Here is a 23,762-nt window from a genome sequence, read left to right as displayed (position 1 = left end):
GCTGCTGCAGGCCACGCCCTCCTATCTCAACATTTACGCTCACACCTGAAAATGGCCGCAAACAGATGTGCAATAACAACTGTACATCTTTGAAAAGCAGAAGTGGAGCCTCCAGCACAAATAAGAAGAATGCAGCAAGCAAATAGTTTCTGGATGGTAAGTCAACAACAAAACACTTGTTTTTTCCAGCAGCCATTGCACAGCACATACAGCAGTAAGCAGTAAGACCCAACGTGCAGGAGCTGAACTTGGGTTACCTAGCAACCCCAGTGGAAGGGCCTCCTGATTTGTAACCTTACGTTCTGGAAGTTCTGGAAATGTCTCATTTTCCAGACTCCAAAAAACATTAAATTATTGCGAAAAACCAGCTGCGTAGTTTTTAGAATCAGCGGAAACCCATAATAATAAACAATACACCCCTTTTAAAGTCCATTCTCCAGTGTAAGGACTTTAGAACCGGGGTGATGTGCTCCATCTTCCTGGTTTTAGTCAGAACGCCAGCGGCAGGGTTCTGGATCTGAATGATTTTTTCAGACAGACTTGTGAAGAGACTGTTGCAATAATCAATGTGACTAAAGATAAACACATGGATGAGTTTCTCTAGATCTGGCTGGGCAGTCAGTCCGTCAACACTGGAAATGTTCTCCAGGTGATAGAAGGCCGACTTTGTAACTGTCTTTATGTGGCTCTGAAGGTTCAGGTCTGAGTCCATCACTACACCCAGATTTCAGCCTGATTTCTAGTTTCTCGCTGTAATAACTGAAGCTTTGCTGACTCCAGATTGTTCCTCCTTAGGTGCAAAGATGGGCACAAAAGATTCTAGGTAAATTACTTGAGGAAAATAGGAAATTTTAGAGGTTAGAGTCTGAAATACCCAGAGGATCTGGGACATTCCAGCATTGCGTCTTGGTCTGACTCAACCTTATGTTCACTTGCAGGTGATTCTCAGTCATGACCAGCCAGAGCTCAGCAGCCAATCAGGAACGAAGGAGAAAAAAACAAGTCACAACTAATACAAACCACCTGAAGCCCCAATTCAAAGACGACCTGCAGTAATCCAAAATTTCCAGTATTGTAACCTGAAATGAGTCACTTATATTTACTGTCACGTATTAGGGCCATTGTAGATAGAAAAAGAAAAACTGAGGAGTACATTTCTGCCAAAAATAATGTAAGTAAAAAAATTGAAATTTCCCAGTTTGAAAAGACAAAAATTTGCAAGTTTTTTTTTTTTTTTTAACTTTTAGACATTTTCTGAGTTTAAATGGTCAGGAACTTCTGTGATTTATGTGAAAAGGTTTTATATTTTCTTGCAAATCTTTTAAAAGTGAGAATTTTTTTTGTTTTTTAGAACATTTTTGGGAATTATCTGAAAAGTTTTTTCTAGCAAATATTTAAAAGTTCAAAATTAAAAATGTCCTTGTTTTTCCTTGAGACTTTTCTTAAACATTTAAAGTTTTTTTGTACATTTTCAACTTCTCAAAAGCTAAAATTTTCTAGAAAAATTTTCTCCACAATTTCTGAGATTAATCAAAAACTTTCTGTGTGTTTTGGCAGAAATGTACTCATAATTTTTTAAATATATATATAAAGTGGCCACACAGCTATCAATTCTTTGCTTAATTGTTTAATTCAGCCACTTCTTTTCCTCTTCTGATTTGATGTTTTGGTTCTTTCCAGTGAGCCAAATCTTTCACAAACTCTTCTTAATTTGTGTCATCTTTGACATCATATTTAACTTTACTTGGCAAATGTGAAGGATAACAGATCAATTAGTGCTTTCTAACTACTTGTCTTCAAAACAAAATGAACCTTTAGCGTGTCCTAGTCAAAGTCTGAACTTAAATCTAAGTAAGATGCTGTGGCATGACCTTAAATGAGCTCTAAGGGTAAATGTATTGTAGTGAATCAGAAAAGCTGCTCGGCTCTCACTCTCACTGGCTCCGCCCTGCTCACTGCAGGACTTTGCTTTGATTGGTGAAGTGGCAATCTCACATGTGAGGATATGCTCGTGTCATTATTATTCTTTTGTTCAAATCAGAAAAAGAAAACCAGAGTAAATTTGAAATGCAGTGTTTAGTTTTATTTAGAAGTAAAAGAACGGTACCCAAACTCATTTTAAAACCTATTTTAAAACCCTTAACCGACAACTAGCATCGACTAATTGTTTAAATAGAATCTGTCTGACAACAGGAAACAGGCTAAAAGTTCTCAAAAAGCAAAGCATCAAACAGAAATGGCTTGAAAAATGCATCAACAGGTTTTAAGATTTTAAAGGAATAATTCATTAAATTTCCACAACAGAATGCCATTAACGTTATTGATCTAATTATCTTAACATCAGTTTGGAAACTGTGAGTTTTTTTTCCACATTACTCGATCGCTACCTTTCAGTCATAAAAGCACATTCTTTCCATATCTCCTCCAGTTTTCCTCTTCCACCCCCCGCCTCCATATTGGTCCCATTCCTTGTCCTTGATGGATCATTTGTAAACCGATGGAGGCGGTACTTTTCCTGTCAGGGGGAAAACAGACACTCTCTTTCTGCTGTGAAGTAGTTGTCCTGTTTACCTGGTTCTGGAGACAAGCATTGTAGCATTTTGTATGAATCTGATGCTTGTGTGTATCTGTTTTGTTTATTTAAGTTTTGATATTCCACCAAAAACCTCTGAGGATAAGCAGAGGGATGTTTCTTGCAGAATTTGACATTTACATTTGTTTTATCTTGAACTGTGAACCTTAAAGGTGACCTATTATGTACAACAGGTTAGGAATGGTCTATGGACTTTACAAAACACACTCAATACATTTTGACACATTACGTCTGGGGTTGCTAGGTAACAGGCTGGGCTTTCCTTGAGGTTGCTAGGTAATGGTGCAGCGCCTGTCTAACGTGACTCAAAATTTGGGAGGTTTTTGAAACTGCTCATTTTCCAGACACAAAAATTATTGCAACAAAAACAACAGGTTGGTTTTCTTAAGTGCTTGGGTTGTAAGAGATGCATGAAAGTGCAACAATGTGTAGAAAGTGAATTTTCTATGATAGATTTCCTTTAAAAAAACTAAATATGAGGCATATAGTCTATAAATATTTTACCAACATTAATACTAAAGGACTGTACTAATACAATATTTAGCAAAAGATAACGCTATATGTGCTCTACCAACAAAACAGTTAGCAAAAGCTAATCCTAAGGAGCTATACCAACACAATAGCGTTGGTATAGCAGTATAGGAGCTACTTCTGAGCGTTTGACTGAGAGGTAACTCCTATAATGAGCTCAGTGGTTCCACCAGGTGTTTGCTAATTGCTGCTGACTAGTCTGAAGGAGCTGAGTGGGGCAGTGCTGCTCTGTGGGGCAGAAGCTTGGAAACTGCAGCTCCAAGGAGGAGCTTTGTCTTGAAGGCGGGGCTAGGTCCACCCGGGCATTTTGCACAGCTGAATGGTTGCCATGGAGACTGAAGGATTTCTTAAACATGCATTTAAGAATCAAGGCAACACTCCAGGTTTGTTTTTGATTAGAGAATAACATTATAACAAGATGAAAAGCTCTAAAATGTTGATTTTACATAATACTGAGCCTTAAGTACTTCCCAGCAAAATTTACATTTATTCACTATGAGTCCTAAATATCAGCTCCCAGTAAACAGGTTTATCAGCAAAACAGGACCAAGAAACATTAAACTGCTTCCCTCCGAACGGAGCGTTTGTTTTAAATGACGAATGGCGTCCTTCTTCATTCCCAGAGACTCCAACATCAACAAGCTAACTTCCCGCCGCTGAGAGGCCCATCCAGCCTCGGTTAAATTTAAACCGGGACGGGGTTGGCCTCCTCCCACACTTATGTTCACTTCAACAGAAAGACACACAAACACACTCTGCAGCGCTGCAGTAAACAATGCCACCGGATTTTGGACCCAAATCTCCTGGGTTCTTCCTTCAGAATGGAAACAGAGACCAGCACAGAAAAGTCGTCCTGTCCTGTTTTCTCCTGGTAATCAAACCTGACAACCTCTGTCCTATTGGGTATAACACACACACACACACACGCACACACACACACACACACACACACACATATATACCTAAATCCATCTGGAAGCTTTCCAGAACCAACAGGGCATGAGATGGATGTTTATTTGTCTTGTATTTGATCCGCTAACGTTCCCAGGTCTTTTCTGTCTGTCAGTAACTTACATGTAAACATGTTTGCACAATAAACTGAACTACGCTCCTCATATCCCATAATCCCTAAATTACCATGAAGGTAATTGGCTTCAACTCTCAAGCAGTGTGAGAAAGGAAGCGACTGACATTTTTAAAGATACACCTATTTTCTTTCCTGCAGTGAGTCAGATGAGAACACCGATACGGTCCCCGGTTCCGAAGGGGAGGATTTAGTACTTTTTCCACACTGTGAGTTATATGCAGGATATAAAGTGAAGCTTGAGTCGTCTTTACATAACAAGGAACCACAGAGATGGAGCAACAACAATATCGTCTCTCTGAATCCAAAACAGTGAGTTATGTTCAAAGCAGAAATGGATTTTTGGTTTTTTCAAGTGTCTACTAAAAGAACAAAAGTCACTAATAGATTATTGGATAGTGAATTCATTTTTGTTGCTGCAATATTCTTGAATCTTTGAGTGAAATTTGCTATGCCAGATCCCAACCAACCAGTTTTGAGGCTAAATAATCACATCTGCAATTAAATAACTTTGGAGAGCACAGAATGGACTGTTGAAATTACAATAAAAATTCAATGTGTGAAGAAAAGAAACAAACACACATACAAAGAAAAAAAGAAAAATCTAAGTATGTGCTGTCTATTTCAGTAAAGAAAGGCCACTAGTCATACAAAACCTTTAACTTAAAAAAGCATAGGATCTGAAATAGGCTGTAGTTTTAGTTTGGGCACCTCAAACTAAAAAATTAGTTGTACAAACCCAAAACAACCTTAAATATTTAGTTGTTCTAAAGCTAAATCACCACACTAGCATGGTATTTAGCAAAAACTAATGCTAAAGTGCTATAGCAACTCGATATGTAACAAATGCTAATGCTAAATCACTATACCAGCACGGTATTTAGTAAAAGTCAACCTTAAAGCGCTATTCAAATACAGCAATGAGCAAAAGCTAATGCTAAAGCTACGTATCAAAAAGATATTTAGCAAAAGTTAATGCTAAATGTTAAAACAATGCCGTATTTAGCAAAAGGTAAAGCTAATACGCTACACCAGAAATGCTGTTTGGTCTGATGTTTATGTGGTTAAATGAATTAAAGCTGGACAGCAAACCTCTGATTGCATCATCTCCAGATTATTCCAATTGCTAGTTATGCATCCAATCAGAAAATAAACATATCAAGACATAAGTGTTGCACAGTGCTGTATTTTATTTTGTACAAAGAAACAGAGGTGTGAAAAAGAAAAAAAAGTTCATTGCAACAGCAGCCATATTGGATTTTGACTAATTTGTTTTTACGCATTTTTAATTTTAAAAAAGTATATAAAACAAGTATGCCAAAAAGGATTTATAGTTTATTGCTTTTCCACTGTAATTTCTAAATAAAAATATTTTTATGCCTTTTATTTAACTGTTAGCTATATGTTTCCATCCACTGATAGAATCCCACCCTCAAAACTCCAGTTTCACTTTAAATATATTGTTTTGAGACAACTGTACACAATGTCCTCACTCTCAGGGTTCAAGAAAAATAAATTACGACACGTATTCTGTGTCCTTGCTTCATTCACAGTCAGTGCTACGTAGAAACGCCGCCATCCGGCCCCGTCCCTTCCTCTCTTTCTCTGCTGCTGTCTATTTCTGTTCGCTGGTTCCAGGCGGGCGACGGCTTTGACCTCTGCGACGACCTCTGAGCCTTACAAGGGAGGCAGAGGGGAGGAGAGGACAGTGGGAAAAGGAAGGAGGCCGGCGAGAAGGATCCGAATGGGTTGATCCTCATTCCAGAATGAGGAGAAACGGATGGGCAGAGTTTGTTATGATGAAGCAAATTTGTCATTTTCAAGTTATTTAACCATCGTTTAACTTTTATTCCCTCATCATTCTTCATAGATGCATTAAAACGTGACATCCCACCAAAAAAACTGCTCAATTATAAGAGCAAAAAGAGAATATGTAGGTTGTTTCAAGAAGTTATTGTTTATCAGTTGTTAAAAGTTCTCCTAATCCGTCTCCTTTGCTTTACTTGAAATAAGACAAAAATAACATACAAGTAACTTTTCAGCCAAAAGAAGGAGCTTGTTTTAAGTAAATACTTCTTAAATATTGATTTTAAGAAAAGTTCCACTTTTGTATTATTTCACATACAAAACATTTTTCCCATTATCAGTGAAATAATCTGCCAGTGGAACTAGAATTTGGTTGCTAGGAGACAGGCTGGGTTTAGTTGGTGTTGCTAGGCAACGGTTCAATGCCCGTTGACTATGGAATATTTACCAGTGGAATTAATACATTTTCATCAATATCATGGAATTATTGACCTAAAATAAGCTCCTATATGTTGCTGAAAATTTGCTTATTACATTTGGACTTTTTTAATGTGTAATAAGATATTTGATCTCAAAACAAGACAAAAATACTTTTTTGTTTTTGTGGCTTTCTCGCTGCTCTGCATCCATGAAGCCTCCTCTTCAACTCTTCTGAAATTTGGAGTCAAGGTCCAGGCGTCATCTGAGCTCTTGAGACGCTAATCAGCTGCTCCCTGTCATAAAAACAAAGCATCTTGTTGCCATAGTTACGGATTCCAACATTTTTACCTGATTACAAATCAGCTCTTTTTTATTTTTTTTTTGCATGATGCAGCCTAACTTTCATCGAAACTCTAAATATTTCAAAAATACTAACTAATGTATTCTTATTAAGAGGAATTAAAGATTCTTTTAGCATTTTCCTTCCTAGCCTTTCCGAGTGTTTTCTGTTCCTCCTCCATCACCCCCGAACCTCAGCGGTTTTGCTCCAATCCCGGAAAACTGAGTGGAAACACATGGAGCCTCATTTACGAAGAAATTCCCAGAATTCCTGTCCGTGAGGTCACTCTGTGTCTCCTCTGTGAGTCATTCATGGCTTTCTCTACTCGGAAATGGAAAGAGAACATGTCAGAACCACAGTGAGGATATAAGTCAGCGTGCAGAGGCCAACAGAGTTTCAAGGATTTTATTAAAATGACAATTTAAATAGAAAGAGAAATAGGTAGGGACTTTCCAAAGGTAATAATATCGTTCAATGTGGTTGACCAGGCAGCGTGTTAGGGCAATTGGAAATTTAAAAAACAGAACAAAAAGAGGAATAAATTTCAGTCAGAAATTTTGTAGGAAAACAATTAGACATTTCTGAATTTGAAAAGTTGAAAAATTGTTGAAAAAAACACAAATTTTGAGAATTATGCCAGAAATTTTCTAGAACAAAAATTGGACATTTCTGAGCTCACAACTTGAAACTGTTGGAAATTTCTTGAAACTCAGGAATTTTCAAGATTTTCCACAAAATTTCTGAGATTAATCTCAAAACTTCTAAGTTTTTTCACAATTTATCAAAATTGATGTTTCCATTAAAGCTACAGTATACAACTTTTATCAAAAATATGTTTTTTATATATTTATTAAAACTGTCACCATGTCGTGACAGTTTAATATGAGGAAGATAATCTGTGAAAAGATCGATCTCCTCCTCCTCCTCCCTGAGCTACTATTACTGTCTGAAGAAAACCACCAAAAACAACCAATCAGAGCCAGGAGGCGGGGCTTAGCGCTGTCAATCAATGTGTTAATGGAAAAGAAACAACTTACCGTTGCAGGAAAACTGTTTATCTGCTGTCATCAGTGGCCATGCTAACTAGCCTTAACAGCCTTAGCATTCATGACAGGCTATGGTAAATGGAGCAGTGATTGGCAGCAGTAAGGCCCGCCTCCCGGCTCTGATTGGTTGTTTCCTGGTAGCAGTGGGAAAAGATAGAGGAGCTCGATTTTTTCATAGATTATCTGCCTCATAGCAAACTGTCATGACATGATGACAGCTTCAACAAATGTAAAAATATTTTATAAAAGTTACACACTGCAGCTTTCAGTTAATTATTTTGTAATTTCAATTTGTGTAGTTTTATGCTTGGTAGAAATGCAGAAAATTGGTGTTTAAATGTATGTAAAGGTGGAACTCAATGATTGGCATGAGACATAACGCAGGAAAGTATTCCCAGAAATAACAAATACAGTAAGTGTATTATTTTTCCCTCTTGATTTGAAGACGTGAATCAGAACCAAACTATGATAAATACCTGCAGCAAAATGAATTATTTAGGTGTGACATCACCCTTCTGAAGGTTTCAGCAGTTATCCTGCATGTGTCAGTGGCAGACATGTACATTTACAGTGAAACAGACTGAATCTGATTCAAGCGTGGGATATTTTTTCTCCCAAGTCTCATAATCTTTAATTGTGAAATTCTCAGTTTCATGGTGTCAGATTTGCTCCACCTGCGCTGAATGGGCCTGTTTCACAACAACATGAAAACGTCAGCAGAGGGATTGACTCATGTGCTGACATGTTTTCCAAGCAGCAGGAAAAGTTAAATCCCATTTCTCTTCTTTGATCAGCAGTTTTTAGACGAACAACTGAAACAAAATTAGAAGTTTGTTGTGAAGATAAAACAATGTTGCTGTTTTAAATGTTTTCCATTATTGTTATTATTGTCCGAAACACCTGATGAGTCACTTCCAGAGAGCTTTGCAGTTTAATCACAATCAGACCCAAACATTCACTGCAAAACATAATTTTACCAAGTATACCTGGTCTACTTTCTATTGCAAATATCTTAGTACGTTTGAATTAACATAGAACTAACTTATAAATAACTTTTCAGTAAAATATAGGGGCTTTTTAAAGTAAATGTTTTCATATTGAGTTTAAAAAGTCCTAGCTCCACTGGTTGATTAATTCACTTACAACAAGACATTTTTTTAAATTTTATTAGTAAAATAACCTGCCACTGGAACTAAAACTTTCCCCATCAATATTTCCAGTGTACTAAGATATTTGCACTAGAAACTAGACCAAAAATATGTGGGGTTCACTGCAAAAACACAAAATCTTGCCAAGTATGTTTGTCTAGTTTCCAGTGCAAATATCTTAATATCCTTGACAAAAGTAACTTACAAAAACTTTTCAGCAAGAAATATAAACTTGTTTTAAGTCAATAATTCCTCAATATTGATGATCAAGCTTTAGTTCCTCTTATAACAAGACGGTGTTGCCATATTCTAATTTGTCCCTGGAACTAGAACTGGGTTGCTAGGTAACGCACTGGGCTTGGCTGGGGTTGCTAGGTAACGGCTATAAGTGGAATAATCTGCCAGTGGAACTTGAACTTTTTCATCAATATTAAGGAATTATTGACTTAAAACAAGCTCTTCTTTGCTGAAAAGCTGCTTGTACGTTAGCTTCAGATATTTGCATTGGAATCCAGACAAGAATATTCGGTCAGAGTTTGTTTTTGCAGCGCTGCACTCTGTTTCCCCTCCAGGGGTCTTGGCATGGGGTTCCTCCAGAGCAGGGGGAGCTGAAGGCCTTCTGCAGGACTTTGTTTGTGCTCTTCATATGGTCCCACCTCATCTTGATTTGATTAACTGAGGTCATTTTTGTGTGTAATTCCTGCTGTGTGATATAACCACATCTGTCAGAGGAGTTGTGTAACTTTGCTCTTATCTGGTTTACGCATTCCACCCTGAGCAGAGAGGGAGAGCAAGAGAGATAATTCGGCTTTGTTTGAAGTGATTTCTAAACTGAAGACACATCAGAAACCCCAAATACTGCAGGAACGGGAACTGTAAAGTCCCACACTGCAAAACATTAAATATTATTTCCGTCTAGTTCTAGTGGAAATAACATATTAAAATTGAAATAAAACAAAACTAATTCACAAAGAACTTTTCAGCCAGATGTATGTTTGTTTAAGTCAATAATTCATTAATATTAATGAAATTCCACTTATAATAAGACATTTTTCCCATGTTACAAATTAAATAATCTGATAAAGGAACTGGACATTTTTTCACCAATTATAAGGAATTATTGACTTAAAACAAAGTTCTATTTATTAATGAAAAGTTACTTGTAAGTTAGTTTTGTCTTATTTCAAGTGTACTAAGACGTTTCCACTAGAAACCAGACCAAAAGTAAGATTTTGTGTTTTTGCAGTGTACTGGAGTAATTTGTAGCATGAAAGACCAAAAATCTTGATGTATTCATTTTAATAAAAAATTAGTCTCAAACAAAAGATTAAATGAGAATCCCTTTATAGAAACTTTTTTCCAATTTAAGGAACAAAATTTATAGTGATTTATAACACAGTGGTGCAGTTGGTAGAGCTGTTGCCTTGCAGTAAGAAGGTTCTGGGTTCGATTCCCAGCCCCGGTCTTTCTGCATGGAGTTTGCATGTTCTCTCTGTGCATGGTGGGTTCTCTCTGGGTACTCTGGCTTCTTCCCACAGTCCAAAAACATGACTGTCAGGTTAACTGGTTTCTCTAAGTTCTCCCTAGGTGTGTGTGGTTGTTTGTCTCTGTGTTGACTGGTGACCTGTCCAGGGTGACCCCACCTCTTGGCTGGAATGTTTTTTTTTTATACCAAAAGTGTTTATTCTCAGATTTTCTCTTTTGTTTGAGACTTTTTTTTTATTGAAATGAATACTTCAAGATTTTTGGTCTTTCATGCTACAAATTACTCCAGTACACTGCAAAAACACAAATCTTACTTTTGGTCTAGTTTCAGGTGCAAATATTTAAGTACACTTGAAACAAGACAAAACTTTTCAAAATCTGCAGCTGAAAAAACTTTTCTTTTTCATTTGAAAAAAAATGTGATATCTTTAAATTTCTTTCAGTTTCAAGAAACAAAAAAAAATTCAGTTTAGTTTTTTCAATTTCAGAACTTTTTTTTCAGTTTAAATTTTTTTCAGTTTCAAAATAATGTTTGAGCTTCAAACTGTTTTTCAGTTTCAATAGTTTTTTCCCCCCTTTCAAGCAAAACTTTATGGCTCCGATTTAGCTCCGTATAGTTCCACTTGCAGATTATTTCACTTAAAACATTTTACATTTTTACCATGTAAGAAGTGAAATAATCAGCCACTGGAACGTTTTCATCAATATTAACAAATTATTGACTTATAACAAGCTGTTGTTGTTGAAATGTTACTTCTAAATTAATTTTGTCTTATTTCAAGTAATACAATATTTGCACTCTGAACTAGACCAAAATTACTTGGTCTTGTGTTTTTGCAGACCATATTTTGCTTTTGGTGCAACCTTGTAAGAAGTTAATCGGTTATTCCACCAACCAAAGCATCTTTCTTTGCCGGAGGGAACCGGGTTTAATTTGGCTCTAAGGCTCCTTCAGGGGCCGTAAACACGATGCGTCTGCAGTGTGACCTGCAAACAGCGTGCATCTGCATTCTCCATTTGTTAAATCCTCATTACCTCACTGTAATTACGCAGCAGCAGCAGCAACAATCCTGTAGGGTAAGCTTGGCCTGTGCCAGCAAATAAAGATTTTAGGGCACATTTAAGAGCAGAAAAACTCCCAGTAATGGGCAGACTGCCTGGCTCTGTGGGGAAAATGTTGTGTTTGACTGACCCACATTTAGGGAAATCTGTAAGAAAACAACGCAATGAATTCAGCTTTCAAAGCTTTTCTGGCTCTGAGAGGTTATTTCTGGAGGGTTTTTTCTCCGAGTCCGACCTGGCTCGGTTCCGGTTCTGGTTTGGATCCTGAACAGTGGCTCTGTGTATTTGCTCCTGCTGCTAATCAAATTAAAGCTCATGGCTCTCCTCACCTCCACGCAGGCAGTAAAAAGCCTCCATAATTACCCCGGGGGAAGTGGACCGGGTTCACTTTTACTTCTGTCTGAAACAATAAAAACAAAGCAGCAGAATTTACCTTCCTCTCATTATTAAAACAGATTAAACTCGTTTCATTTGGCAGTTTTACTAACTTTAATTTCCCAACCTTTGACCTTTATTTAAGTAAACGTATTTGATAAAGAGACAATCATTGCTTCCAATCAGTTTTGATTAGTTTCTATCGATAACTTTGGGATTTGATTGGTTATCTGAGGATTTTGAGGTCTGAATAGTCAAGTAGGTGAATGTTGATGAGGCCTAAACCGGAAACAGCGGTGGTGGTCCTTCAAAATAAAACATAATCCCACCCCCATGTTTGTTGCTGTTTTATAATACATGTATTAGGTACGAGGTGCATGATGGGAAAGTCGTTGCCTAGCAACAAGACGGTTCAGGGTTTAAATCCCTGCCTGGGGAGATGGATGGATGGATGGATGGATGGATGGATGGATGGATGGATGGATGGATGGATGGATGGGTTAATGGATGGATGGATGGATGGATGGATGGATGGAATTCAGTGTCAGAAAAAAGATAGATAGATAGATAGATAGATAGATAGATAGATAGATAGATAGATAGATAGATAGATGATAGATAGATGATAGATAGATAGATAGATAGATAGATAGATAGGTAGATAGATAGATAGATAGATTTAAATAGTTTAAAACTTTTTAAAAAATATTACCTGTAAAAATCTGACCAAAAAAAGCATCTTTTTGATTCTCATTTTATTTTGAAATCCTAAACCGGAAGTCTCCCTCCGGCTGACCTGATTTAACGCCTCTCCTTCAGCTGGGAAGCTGATCCACTTTAACTTTCTCAGACAGTAATAACGACCCGTCAGTAAGAGGTTTATTCCCCGCAGGAAACTCACCTTCGTGTCCGTGGACTGTTGGACTTTAAAAAGAAAACACTGTGATTTCCCAGGAGAAAAGACAGATTTTATCCTTGAGGTAAATATCGACTTTGAATGACTATTTTCAGTGTTTTTGGAGGTCTTTTAATGCGTTAAAATGTGAGGTTGGTCACCGCTGCTCAGCGTCTGAATGGGGTTTTTGTGTCTCTATTATATGGGAAACAAAACGAGTAAAAAGTGACCTGTGTTACGTTTTATTTGTTGACATAAAAGCTTCTGGCAGGCTGCGTGTCACTCTCCCTTTGTGCGCTTCCACATGGACATCAGGCAGGAAAAGTCTCAGCTTTACGCTTTTCAATGCGTTTTTGCAAGAAAAAGGTCATTTTATTCATAATTTTACAAGATTTCTCCTGCTAGCTGTTCAGTGGACTATGGCTGGTTACCATAATCTAATTTATAAAACGGGTTTAAATGTTTTACATGCGTCAAAGTTGGTTAAATGAGCTAAACGTGATTTACTAAAGGAGGAAATCAAGTGAAGAATGAAACTGCGTGAATTTTTCCCGGTGGGGGAATGAAATCAGTCAGCTGGGGAAACTTCAGGAGAACCTGCAGATGATCTCAGCGGCTGCAGTTACATAACACACACAGTATGAGAGCTGAGGAAGTTATTTAAACCTTCACTTTGTTCCTCTGATCACAGCCTTTTTTAACTGGATGTACTCCAGCAGCTGCTGGAACCAGTTAAACTGTTCCCAATTAGGGGGACGGCAACAAAGCGAGGCGATGGAAAACTGAAAAGCTGCTCCTCCGACGGATTTTGCAACATGTAAAGCAGACGTGAATCACAATCTGAGCTGATTCAAAGTGTAGGCAGCGCATGGAGTCATCACTTTTAGGGAGAAGGAAGATGTCATCTTTTGGAGGATGGCCGAGTTGGACAACAGCTGCGTTTCCGTCATAAATGTGCGCAAAATCTTACAATATTCCGCTAATGTCAAAAAAACATAATTTCACAATTGCTGTATTTCCATTAAATAAGAAATGCAATTAAAATCACACGTGAATACGTTTGTTTGCAATAACTCATTATTGCAAACAAAAAGATGCTGACCATTTTTCAACTACTTCCTGTCGTTGTTTTCTTCATTGTTTCCATCAGTGGTAACATCTGGTTATGTTGCTCCTCTGAAGCAAAATAAGTTTTGCTATTGCAGTTTTCAGAAATAAACCAATTTTGATGTCGCTGAAAAAAACACGTAATCCTAGCGCCAATACTTTTTATTGAAAAGAGTTTTTTCTAAATTGCAGTTTTTCCATGAAGCAAATTCAAGCTGCTCAATTCTATAGTTAATGGAAACGCTGCTGGTATTCTACTTAAGTTAAAAAAACACAAGTTTGCAATTGGTCTGTTTCTGTTAAATGAAAAATAAATCACAACTGATTTTAATTGTGATAAGTCATGTAAGAAACATGCCGCACCATCATCCTCCAGCTACTTCCTGTCATCTTCTTCTTTGTGGTTTCTGCCAGTAGTAACATCCTGCTGTAGGTCACATGACTCATGTGAGGAGAAAAAAGTGTTTATGTGGAGATTTGTTGACTATACTGCGCTACTGAAGTGTTCAGAGAAAATAATGATTTCTGTTTGTTGGTCATGTGATTATCACTGTAACTTGGACTTTTGTGCTGAGCCATTCAGTGATTTATAAACTAACAGCAGTATTTTAAATCCAGTGGAAGAACTTCAGAACGGGTGTGATGTGCTCCATCTTCCTGGGTTTAGTCAGAACGCCAACAGCAGCGTTCTGGATCTGATTGATTTTTTTAGGCTGACACTGTCTGTGAAGACACTGTTACGATAATCAATGCGACTAAAGATAAACGTATGGAGGAGTTTCTCTAGATTGTGTTGAGATATTATTCCTTTAATCCCTGAATGTTCTTCATGTGATAGAAGGCCGACTTTGTAACCATCTTTGTGTAGCTCTGAAGCCAAAATGTGATATTTTGTTATTAATTGGACTACATAGATGGAAAAGCCTTAGTATAAACAGATGTAATGGTATAACTCCATTTGTAGAATAAAACATGGACTTCTTGCTAAAAACCATATAGAAAGGCATACACTGCAAAAACACAAAATCTTACCAAGTATTTTTGGTCTATTTTCTATGTAAATATCTAGGCACAATTAAATTAAACAAAATCTAGTAACGCTTCAGCAACGTAGGAGCTTGTTTTAAATGCATAATTCCTTAATATTGATGAAAAAGTTCTATAACATGGGAAAAGTATCTTATTATAAGTGAAATAATCTGCCAGTGAAACTAGTACTTTTTAAAAATCAATACAGAGAAATCATTGACTTAAAAAGCTGAAAAATAAAGTTCAATAACCTAAACAAATGTTTAGATTATTGTTAAATCTTGTTCAAAGTGAACTAGAATTTTTTCTTCAATTTCAAGTATTGACTGAAAAAAAGCCAGTTTTGCCTTATTTCAAGTGTGAGAGGATGTTAGAAACGAGAGCAGAGAGCAAGGGCTGAACAGCCACTAAAGATGTAATTTCTCGTTGACATGTTTACAACCAGACTGTTTATTTAGTGTGCATAAGCAGTTTCCCAGTCTCAGAAATTAGAACATAACTTTCACATTATGAAGGCGTTCCTCTGCGTTTTTTAATTTTTCTGTCAATACAAGTTCTCGGTTGCAAGTTTGGAAGTTTTTTGAAAATTAAGCGCATCAAACAGCCCACTTTTGGCAAAAACAACCATATTAACCAAACAACAGATCAAACCAGCTTTACTTTACTGTAAAAAAACAAACGGATTACCAGACAGGCAGAGCACGTTTTGCCCAACTGTCGCCTGCTGTGCAGCTTTGCACCGACCTGCAGAGGAACAACAACAATGCTGTTTGTCCCAGATGATGATGATGATGATGAGCTCATGAGTGGCTCAACGGTGCCGTTTAAGCAGTCGGGGAAACAAATGGAGCCTGAGAGCAGAAACAGATGTTGGATCAGCCTCCTCTGCCCCCTCCTCCTCCTCCGTGGTTGATTGCATCATCAGTGCGTGTCCCAGATCGCTGCTTCCAGGAAAGGTGATGCATGAAGCGAAGAGACGCCAGCTAACCTTCCTTCATGAGGAGTTAAGCTGGTGTCGTAATTTTACTCTAAACTAAACAGAAAAGTACTGTAAACTTCTGGATTCTCAGTTATTTCTTTATTTGTAATCAGTCATAATACAATCATGTAGAGCTGGACAATAAATCAATAACGATATATATTGTGATAAGATAAGACATTATTGATCCATGAGGAGGGAAAATTTGTTTGTATCAGCATAGCACACTATAAAAATTATAAATAAATGAATAATAAACATACAAGAATAAATAAGACTCACACATACATGCTCAGTATATTGCTTAAAATACAGTATATTCAACATTTAAAATGCGCGACTCTAGAGACTGTATTATAGTCTGACCGTTTCAGAGAGAAAGGATGGACACATGAATCAATATCAATAAATATTAGAAAACATATTCAATATACAATGTATAGAATTTCATTCATTCATTTTATTTCAAATTCAATGAACTTTGATCTGGAACCGCACAGCATTCTGGGAGACACAGAGGAAAGACGTTAGCCTCTCAGCTAGCTAAACTAGTTTGGAATCGACTAACTCACTCGCTCTTCGGTTGCCTAGCAACAACCTGCTGAGTAACTTGTGCAGCAGCAGTTTGTTTCTGCACCACGTCTCATAACTGCTTAAAAATAAAAAATAACTGTCGAGTGAAAACTGGATTAAACAGGAAATATTGTATTTTTTGATCCAACAGAGCTACTATCACAAATACTAGCTTTACTGATGACGTTGTGATTTAAAAAAAAAATGTGTATCAGAAATCATCTTTTTGTTAAAGCTCAAAGTTAAGATGCAGGTAAATATTTAAAATCTTGAAAAATAAAAAAACAGCAAAAAATACATTCAACAAAAGGAATTTATTTATGTCAAAGGATCTGTGGAATTTATTAAAGGCTTTTAAAACACAATTTTCTAATCTCATTTAAGTTTGTATTTATTTTTATTTTTAGTACAAGTGTGTTTTAGGATGTACTCACATCTGTTTTAATGAAATAACACAAGTAATGGCGGCGTAGGCAGAGAGGACAGACTGAAAAACCAATAAATGGTTTTATAGGGTTTTATAGAGGACAGAAAATTAGCAAATAAGATTTGAGTTTGGTCATAAAGTCGCTGCCAGTTGCAAAGGATGTCAGTTTTTAGGAATCAAACAGACGTTGGATGGGATAAATGATCATATCTGAAAGCGTCTCATCGATTGTTTGAGTTTGAATCCAGTTTATTCCTTTGTACACTGCAAAAACACAAAATGCTACCAAGTAATTTTGGTTTGGTCTCCAGTGGAAATATCTTTAAATAAGACAAAACTAACATACATGTAACTTCATAGTAAGATATGTTGGCTTGTTTTAAGTTTTAATTCCTTTATATTGATAATGAGCTAATGGCTACACTGGCAGATTATTTTACTTGCAACATGGAAAAAATGTAGTGTTATAAATGAAATAATCTGGATTAAAACTTTTTCGTCATTATTAAGGAATTATTGACTTAATACAAGTTTTTATATCTTACAGTATGTTAGTTTTGTCTTATTTCTGGTATACTCAGATGTTTGCATTAGGAACAAAACCACAATGGTAGGTAGGATTTTGTGTTTTTGCAGTGTAGCATCCAGTTGATTAAATTTCCTCTAAATTACATTTAAGATTCTTCTCTTGAGTTATGCTTTATTTTTTTTATCCTTTTTATTCACAAAAACATGAAACTGCATTTTCTGTGTCATTGTTTGGCTGGAAAGCTGAAATCTTTGCAGCAAAACTTCCAAATTTACGAAGAAAGTGTTGCTTCACCGGTTCGTCTGGACCGGTTCTGACTGGCTCGTTTCTCTCTTGTTGTGGTCAAACTTGTTCCAGATTTAGGCCTGGGTGTGTTTATGAGCTCAGCATCAACGTCGTTAGGAATCCACATGATTCATTTGTTCCATAATTTGGTTCGGACTCGAGGAGTTTGTGGCTCTTTGTGTTGAGAGGAGGCCTGACCTCTGATTGTTTTTGTTCTTCACTTCAATCGGACTCGGCTGCCGTTTCAGACGCTGCGGTGCTGCTCGCTGCAGAGGCGTCTGTGGAAATCGGTTTTTGTGTTTTTTGTTGCAGTAATTAGATTAATCCAGTTTTACAGGCATGAACCGGTCCAGGTTGCGGTTTCCCTCTATGGAATTTGTAACAGACGTGTTTGCAACATCGATCAGTCGCTCAGACGAATCCTGTCTTGTTCCATTCAAAGCTGAAAAGTTGCTCAAATCTTGATGCAACTTTTTTATACCTTCTGGTTGCTGCTGGCCAGAGATGGATAGTAACTGGTTACACCAACTTGGTTACATGTACTTCAGCAATGTTTTGGAAAAATGTATTTTTACTATATAATTTTATTATGAAGTATCTCTACTCTTACAAGAGTAAAATTTCTGGATTCTCTACTTTCTGTATGAAAAACAAACATGTTTTAAGAAAAATGGACACAGACACATCTGCAGTTTCTGTTAAAGTTTCATAAATTTTTTGTTGAAAAAAATGTACGGAGTACTTTTTACCAAATGCTTTGGGACCAGAGGTGGGCAGAGCACACCTTACTTACTTATTAACTAAATAATTAACTATTTTTTTCTAGTTATTATTGATGTTTTGGTCCAATAGTTTGCTAAAATCATTAACTAAAAATAATTTCGTATCTAATGTAAAACCAAGACTTGGTCTCACGGGAGACCAAACCTGTCACAATAAGCAACAAATCAATTAACTGCCTGATGAATTAATAATTTCCATTTGCATTATTTCATTTTTATCTTTTTCACTAAAAACTGAATGATAAATGTCTTCAGTCTGGTGTTTTGTTCTCCACTAGACCCTCTGTGGGCAGAGGGGCCAAACAAAATCATCCAGAGGGCCGCTAATGGCACGTGTGCCACACTTTGGACATCCCTGGTATTTTTCCCATGTTGTAAGTGAAATAATCTGCTGGTAGTACTTTAAATCAATATCGGTATCAATCAATCAATATTGGGGAACAAGCTCTTATATCTGCATGAAAACATGAAAAGTTACTTGTAAATTAGTTTTGTCTTATTTCAAGTGTAATAAGATATTTGCACTAGAAACTCGATCAGGTAATGGTTTGTGTTTTTGCAGAGAAAATCAATTAAAATGAACTTTTTAAAGTATTTTCCGCGTCTCTGAAGCTCTGAACATTCGCAGCAGTTTTTCAGATGCTGCTGTCATGTGATGGATCCCAGAATATCATCACATGCGGCTGGCGGTGCTTCATTCCTGCACAGAAACGTACAAAATGTGAAAAATGCAAACTCATTTCTTTTTTCTTTTTTTTGCAACATTTCTGCAAAATTCACTGAGAAGGTTTTAGTTTTTACATAATTAAATTTAAATAGTTATGAATAATTAAGATATCAGGGGTCAGAAAAGGTCAGGGTAGTTGTTTCTTGAACATTGCTTGGAGACGACCCGGCCGTGAACCCGTCACATGCTCTGTCCGCTGCCTCTGGACGCGATAAGGGAAGGAAAGCAGAAACTTTGAACCTGCTGCAAAAACACAAAATCCACAAAATCTTATCAAGTAGTTTTGATTTTTATTCTAGTTTTTAGTGCAAATATCTAAGCAGGTTTGAATTAAGAGGAAACTAACTTGAAATATTACTAACTTGCAAGTAACTTTCCAGCAAGATATAAGAGTTTTGTTTTGAGTCAATAATTCCTAAATTTTGATGAAACGGTTCTAGTTACAACATGGGGAAAATGTCTTGTTTTAAATTAAAGTTTCTGCCAGTGGAACTCAAACATTTTCATCAATATTAAGGAATTATTTAATACAAAAGTTACTTGTTAGCTGGTTTTGTCTTAATTCAAGCATATAAAACTAATTTCACATGAAACTAGATTAAAATACTTGGCAGGTTTTTGTGTTTTTGAAGTGAAACCCAAATAATTTTGATTTAGTTTCCAGTGGAAATATCTTGGTAAACTTGAAATAAGTTGAAGCTTACAACAACTTTTCAGCAGGAAACAGTAGCTTGTTTTAAATCAACAATTCTTTAATATTGATTAAAAAAAATCATCCTAGTTCCACTGGCAGATTAATTAACTTTTATCAAGAATCAACAATAATCTAAACCTGAGTAAAGTTCCCTCATCTTCTTCAAATCTAACATAATTGGTCCCAAATGTTTCTTCTGGACATTTTTTGCTGCTATTTATCAGTTTAAAGATGTCAATAAATGTTTCCAGAGGTCATGAAAGGTCAACCGGACCCCTCACCTTCTTCAAATCTGACAAAGTTGGTGTCGATCAACTCGACTACATTTGTGCAGCACATTTTTTCATTTGTGCTGCTTTTGCTTTGCAGATATTAATGATGACCTCAGGAAACTTTTTAATAATGTCTCTAAATTGATAATATCTTTAAACAGTAAAAATTGTAACTGCACAAACGTTTGACACCAATTTTGTTTGATTTGAAGAATGTGTGTGTGATGGGGTCACTAACCAGGTTAATCTAACTGTGGCATAAATACGTTTTCATCAGTATTAAGGAATTATTTACTAAAAACAACCTCCTGTTTTAAGTAAATAATCTTCCTGAAAAGTTACTTGTAAGTTAGGATACTTGAAAGAAAACAAAACTAACATATTTGTTAAGGCATTTAACAAATAACAGACTAAAATATTTGGTAAAATTTTGTGTTTTGCCCTTTTCAAACCTTGGGGTGAATCACGTTTTCGTCTTTCTCAGGAGGGAAGCCTATAAAACTCCCTCCATCTCGTTAATCTGTGATTTTTTTTTTCCTCTCCTCTTCATCTCTTTTTGATTCATTGTTTTTTTTTTTGTTTCCTCTCGCAGATCTCCGGTGTTTTGTTGCCACATTCCTGAAGTTTCTGCAAACAAGATCACGTTTTTCACCCCGGATATGGCTTTTCTGTGCAGGAGAGGAAGCTGATTTGATTAAAAATATATACTTCAGTCTTCTGCTCATAGTCAAACACTTTTTAAAAAAGACAAAATGCCAGCAAAGACACCAATCTACCTGAAAACTACAACCCCAAAGAAAGGGAAGAAGCTGCGGCTGCGTGACGTCCTGTCGGGGGACATGATCAGCCCCCCGCTGGGAGACGTGCGCCACAGCGCGCACGTGGGACCGGAAGGCGAGGGGGACATGTTTGGAGACGTGGGTTTCCTCCAGGGGAAGATGGACATGCTTCCGGCCCACGGCCACGCCCGCTCGCACAGCGTGGACCGGGCCGCCACGCAGGAGCCCCACAGCTTCGCCTACAACGGCTGCCACTACCAGCAGGCCTCCAACGGGCTGCTGAAGAGCACCGTGTCCATGCCGGTGTGCGTCGCCCACGAGCAGGCCCCGCCCAAGCCGCCGCGGCTCCACCTGGACCAGCAACCAGGGGAGCCGGGCGACGCTCAGCCGGAAGTCTGTGAAGCGTCCGCCGTGCGCAGGCTCGTCCCATCATCCGGGTCCTTCTCAGAGGCGTCGTCGGAGGACTCCGTGTCGGAGACGTGTGGACCCCCGGATGTCCGCCGCGGCCTCAGCCTGGACTCGGACGCCGGGTTGAGCAACGAGGATCTGAGCAGCGAGCGCAGTGACTCGCCATGCCCGGTGCCGGGCCTCCAGCCGGCCGACTCCCTGGCCAGGCTGGACCTGAACCTGGACCTGGGCCCGTCCATCCTGGAGGACGTGCTGAGCATCATGGACCGCTATAAGGGTGAGGACGACCGCTGCGAGCTGTGAGGACTCGACGCTTTGAGACATGCTGAGAAAAACCGGGAGACATTACCTGAGTGCAGTGGCGTCCCCAGGGGGGGCTAGAAGGGGCCAGGGCCCGGTCTGGAAAAATGTTAGCCCCCCAGTAAATCATGTTCAGGTCAGACAAAGGCATTCGATCATCTACTTTAATCAAGACATACACATAAAACCCAATACATGCATGCATATAAAACAATACTAAAAAAAAGATATTATGTTATTATAAAAAGGTGTGGTATAAATCACACTTGTTTAAGAAAGTTGCATCTGGAAGGAGCCAATTTCAATTGGAAATGTTTTTCTGAAAGCAGTATTTGTGTTTGTGGTGCCATGAATGCTGATCCATGCATTCATAGCCATATAGTTACCTAAAAAAAAACAAGTAATAATAAATTGTTTTTTGTCATTATTTTTTATCATTTTCACAAAATATTGTGATGAAATTCGAAGTCCATATTGCCCATCCCTAATATTTTTCCTTGCCTGGTCTGGCCTCTGGGGGGCGCCACTGATGAAATGCAGAACTGTTGCTGCTTTAGAAGCTTCTCCAGAACCTGAATCCTGACACAAACCAGCCGCCATCGAAGCGCAGAGCACTTCCTGTTCCCCTTTCTGCTCCTTCAGTGGTTGACCACGTGATGAATGTTCCCAGTCGGACCTGGGAAACCAAACAGCTGCACAGTTATTATTAGAAACGTCGCTGGATCTTCTGTCCAATTATGTCTCCTCGGATTTATTTTTTTTAGGTTTCAGTCACCAGCTACTGTTGATAAGCTGTTTTGTTTTTTGTTTTTTTTTATCAGAGACTCAGGATGTTTCCGTTTTTATTTTTTGATGGTTTGGAAGCTTTAAGTGTCAGAAAAATGCTCCTTTTTTGCAGATTTCCTGTTTAAAATCTCCGTCAACATGAACTTCCTCCAGCATCACAGTAGCCTACCATTGAAATGTTGTTTTATTCTGTAAATATCTCTGTAAATCTAAAATAAAGATATTTCTTATAAATAAAGTCTGCTTTCCTGGACAGTTGTTCACACACGTATATAGATAAATGTTTTTATGTAATTATTGTTCTATAAAAAAGTTAATTTCAGCAGAAATTTCTTCTAATTTTGATGATTGACTCAGAGAGAATGGAAAACTTGGAAAATAATCTCAGAAAATTTAAATATATCAGAACAATAATAAAATGAATGTTTTTATGATCTGCAAGCCAGAGTCATCTAAATTACAATAAATAAACACTTGGAATATTTCACTCTACACGTGATAAATCAATATAATAAATCAGCTTCACTTTGAGATTAGTGACTGAGAACAGACATTTTTTTTACTACTGTTATACATTGCTTTTTTAAGTAATATATTAAATATGAACAATTTATTTTTTGGACTTTTTTGACATAAGTTACTTTATGTTATTAAAATATCAAATATTTATTTGTATTTTATTTCTAATACATTGTTTTTAGATGTATATTATATTTTTTTCATATTTCATTAAAATTATTAGTTTATAATTACTGTTGATATCAAATATTAGTGTATTTATTTTTTATTTTATTTTTAATACATCATTTTTATATGCATATTTTTATATTTTATTAAAATATTATTTTAACATCTATTAAAAATATGTGGGTATATATAGTATTTTAAGATATATTAATAATTTAATGATAATACATTATTATTTAATATTAAATTGATAATAATATTAAATATTATTCATTGATTTGTTTTATTATATTTAATGCATTTTAATGTATCTGTAAATATGTAAAAATCTGAAGAACTCCACGCAACCAGCTGCAGTTTATAAAATTTAGTTTTTACTGCACCCTAATGGTAAAATAGAGTTACTACACCTATTATTCAGTAAACATTCCTGACTTTAATTTAGGCATTTCACAATTATTTTCTGTATTAGTCGGTAACTGTAGTGATCATAGATCATATTTCATTTTCAAGTTTCAAGGCTTGAAAACTGTAAAGCTGTGTAGACTATAAAGCATCAACAGCTGATATATTAGCCAATATGTCGGTTTTGTTTTGAGTTTTTCAAAATAAA

At 36.9% G+C, this 23,762-nt stretch overlaps 1 protein-coding gene across 1 annotated transcript; it reads left to right on the top strand.

The window, feature by feature from the left end:
- The first annotated feature begins 12,700 nt into the window (after positions 1–12,700).
- On the top strand, positions 12,701–22,700 carry zgc:154093 (cdc42 effector protein 2). Its single transcript, XM_015059281.1, has 2 exons — positions 12,701–12,870; positions 20,782–22,700. Exon 2 carries the CDS (start codon positions 20,942–20,944, stop codon positions 21,677–21,679), a length of 738 nt encoding a protein of 245 aa, XP_014914767.1. The 5' UTR covers positions 12,701–12,870; positions 20,782–20,941; the 3' UTR covers positions 21,680–22,700.
- Positions 22,701–23,762: the final 1,062 nt, after the last annotated feature.

Source organism: Poecilia latipinna, unplaced genomic scaffold, assembly GCF_001443285.1.
Source record: "Poecilia latipinna isolate Pla-1442-1.1 unplaced genomic scaffold, P_latipinna-1.0 Scaffold1617, whole genome shotgun sequence".
Taxonomy (NCBI): Eukaryota; Metazoa; Chordata; class Actinopteri; order Cyprinodontiformes; family Poeciliidae; genus Poecilia; species Poecilia latipinna.
Note: the sequence above shows the minus strand (reverse complement) of the source record. Positions and strands in the feature narration are given on the sequence as shown.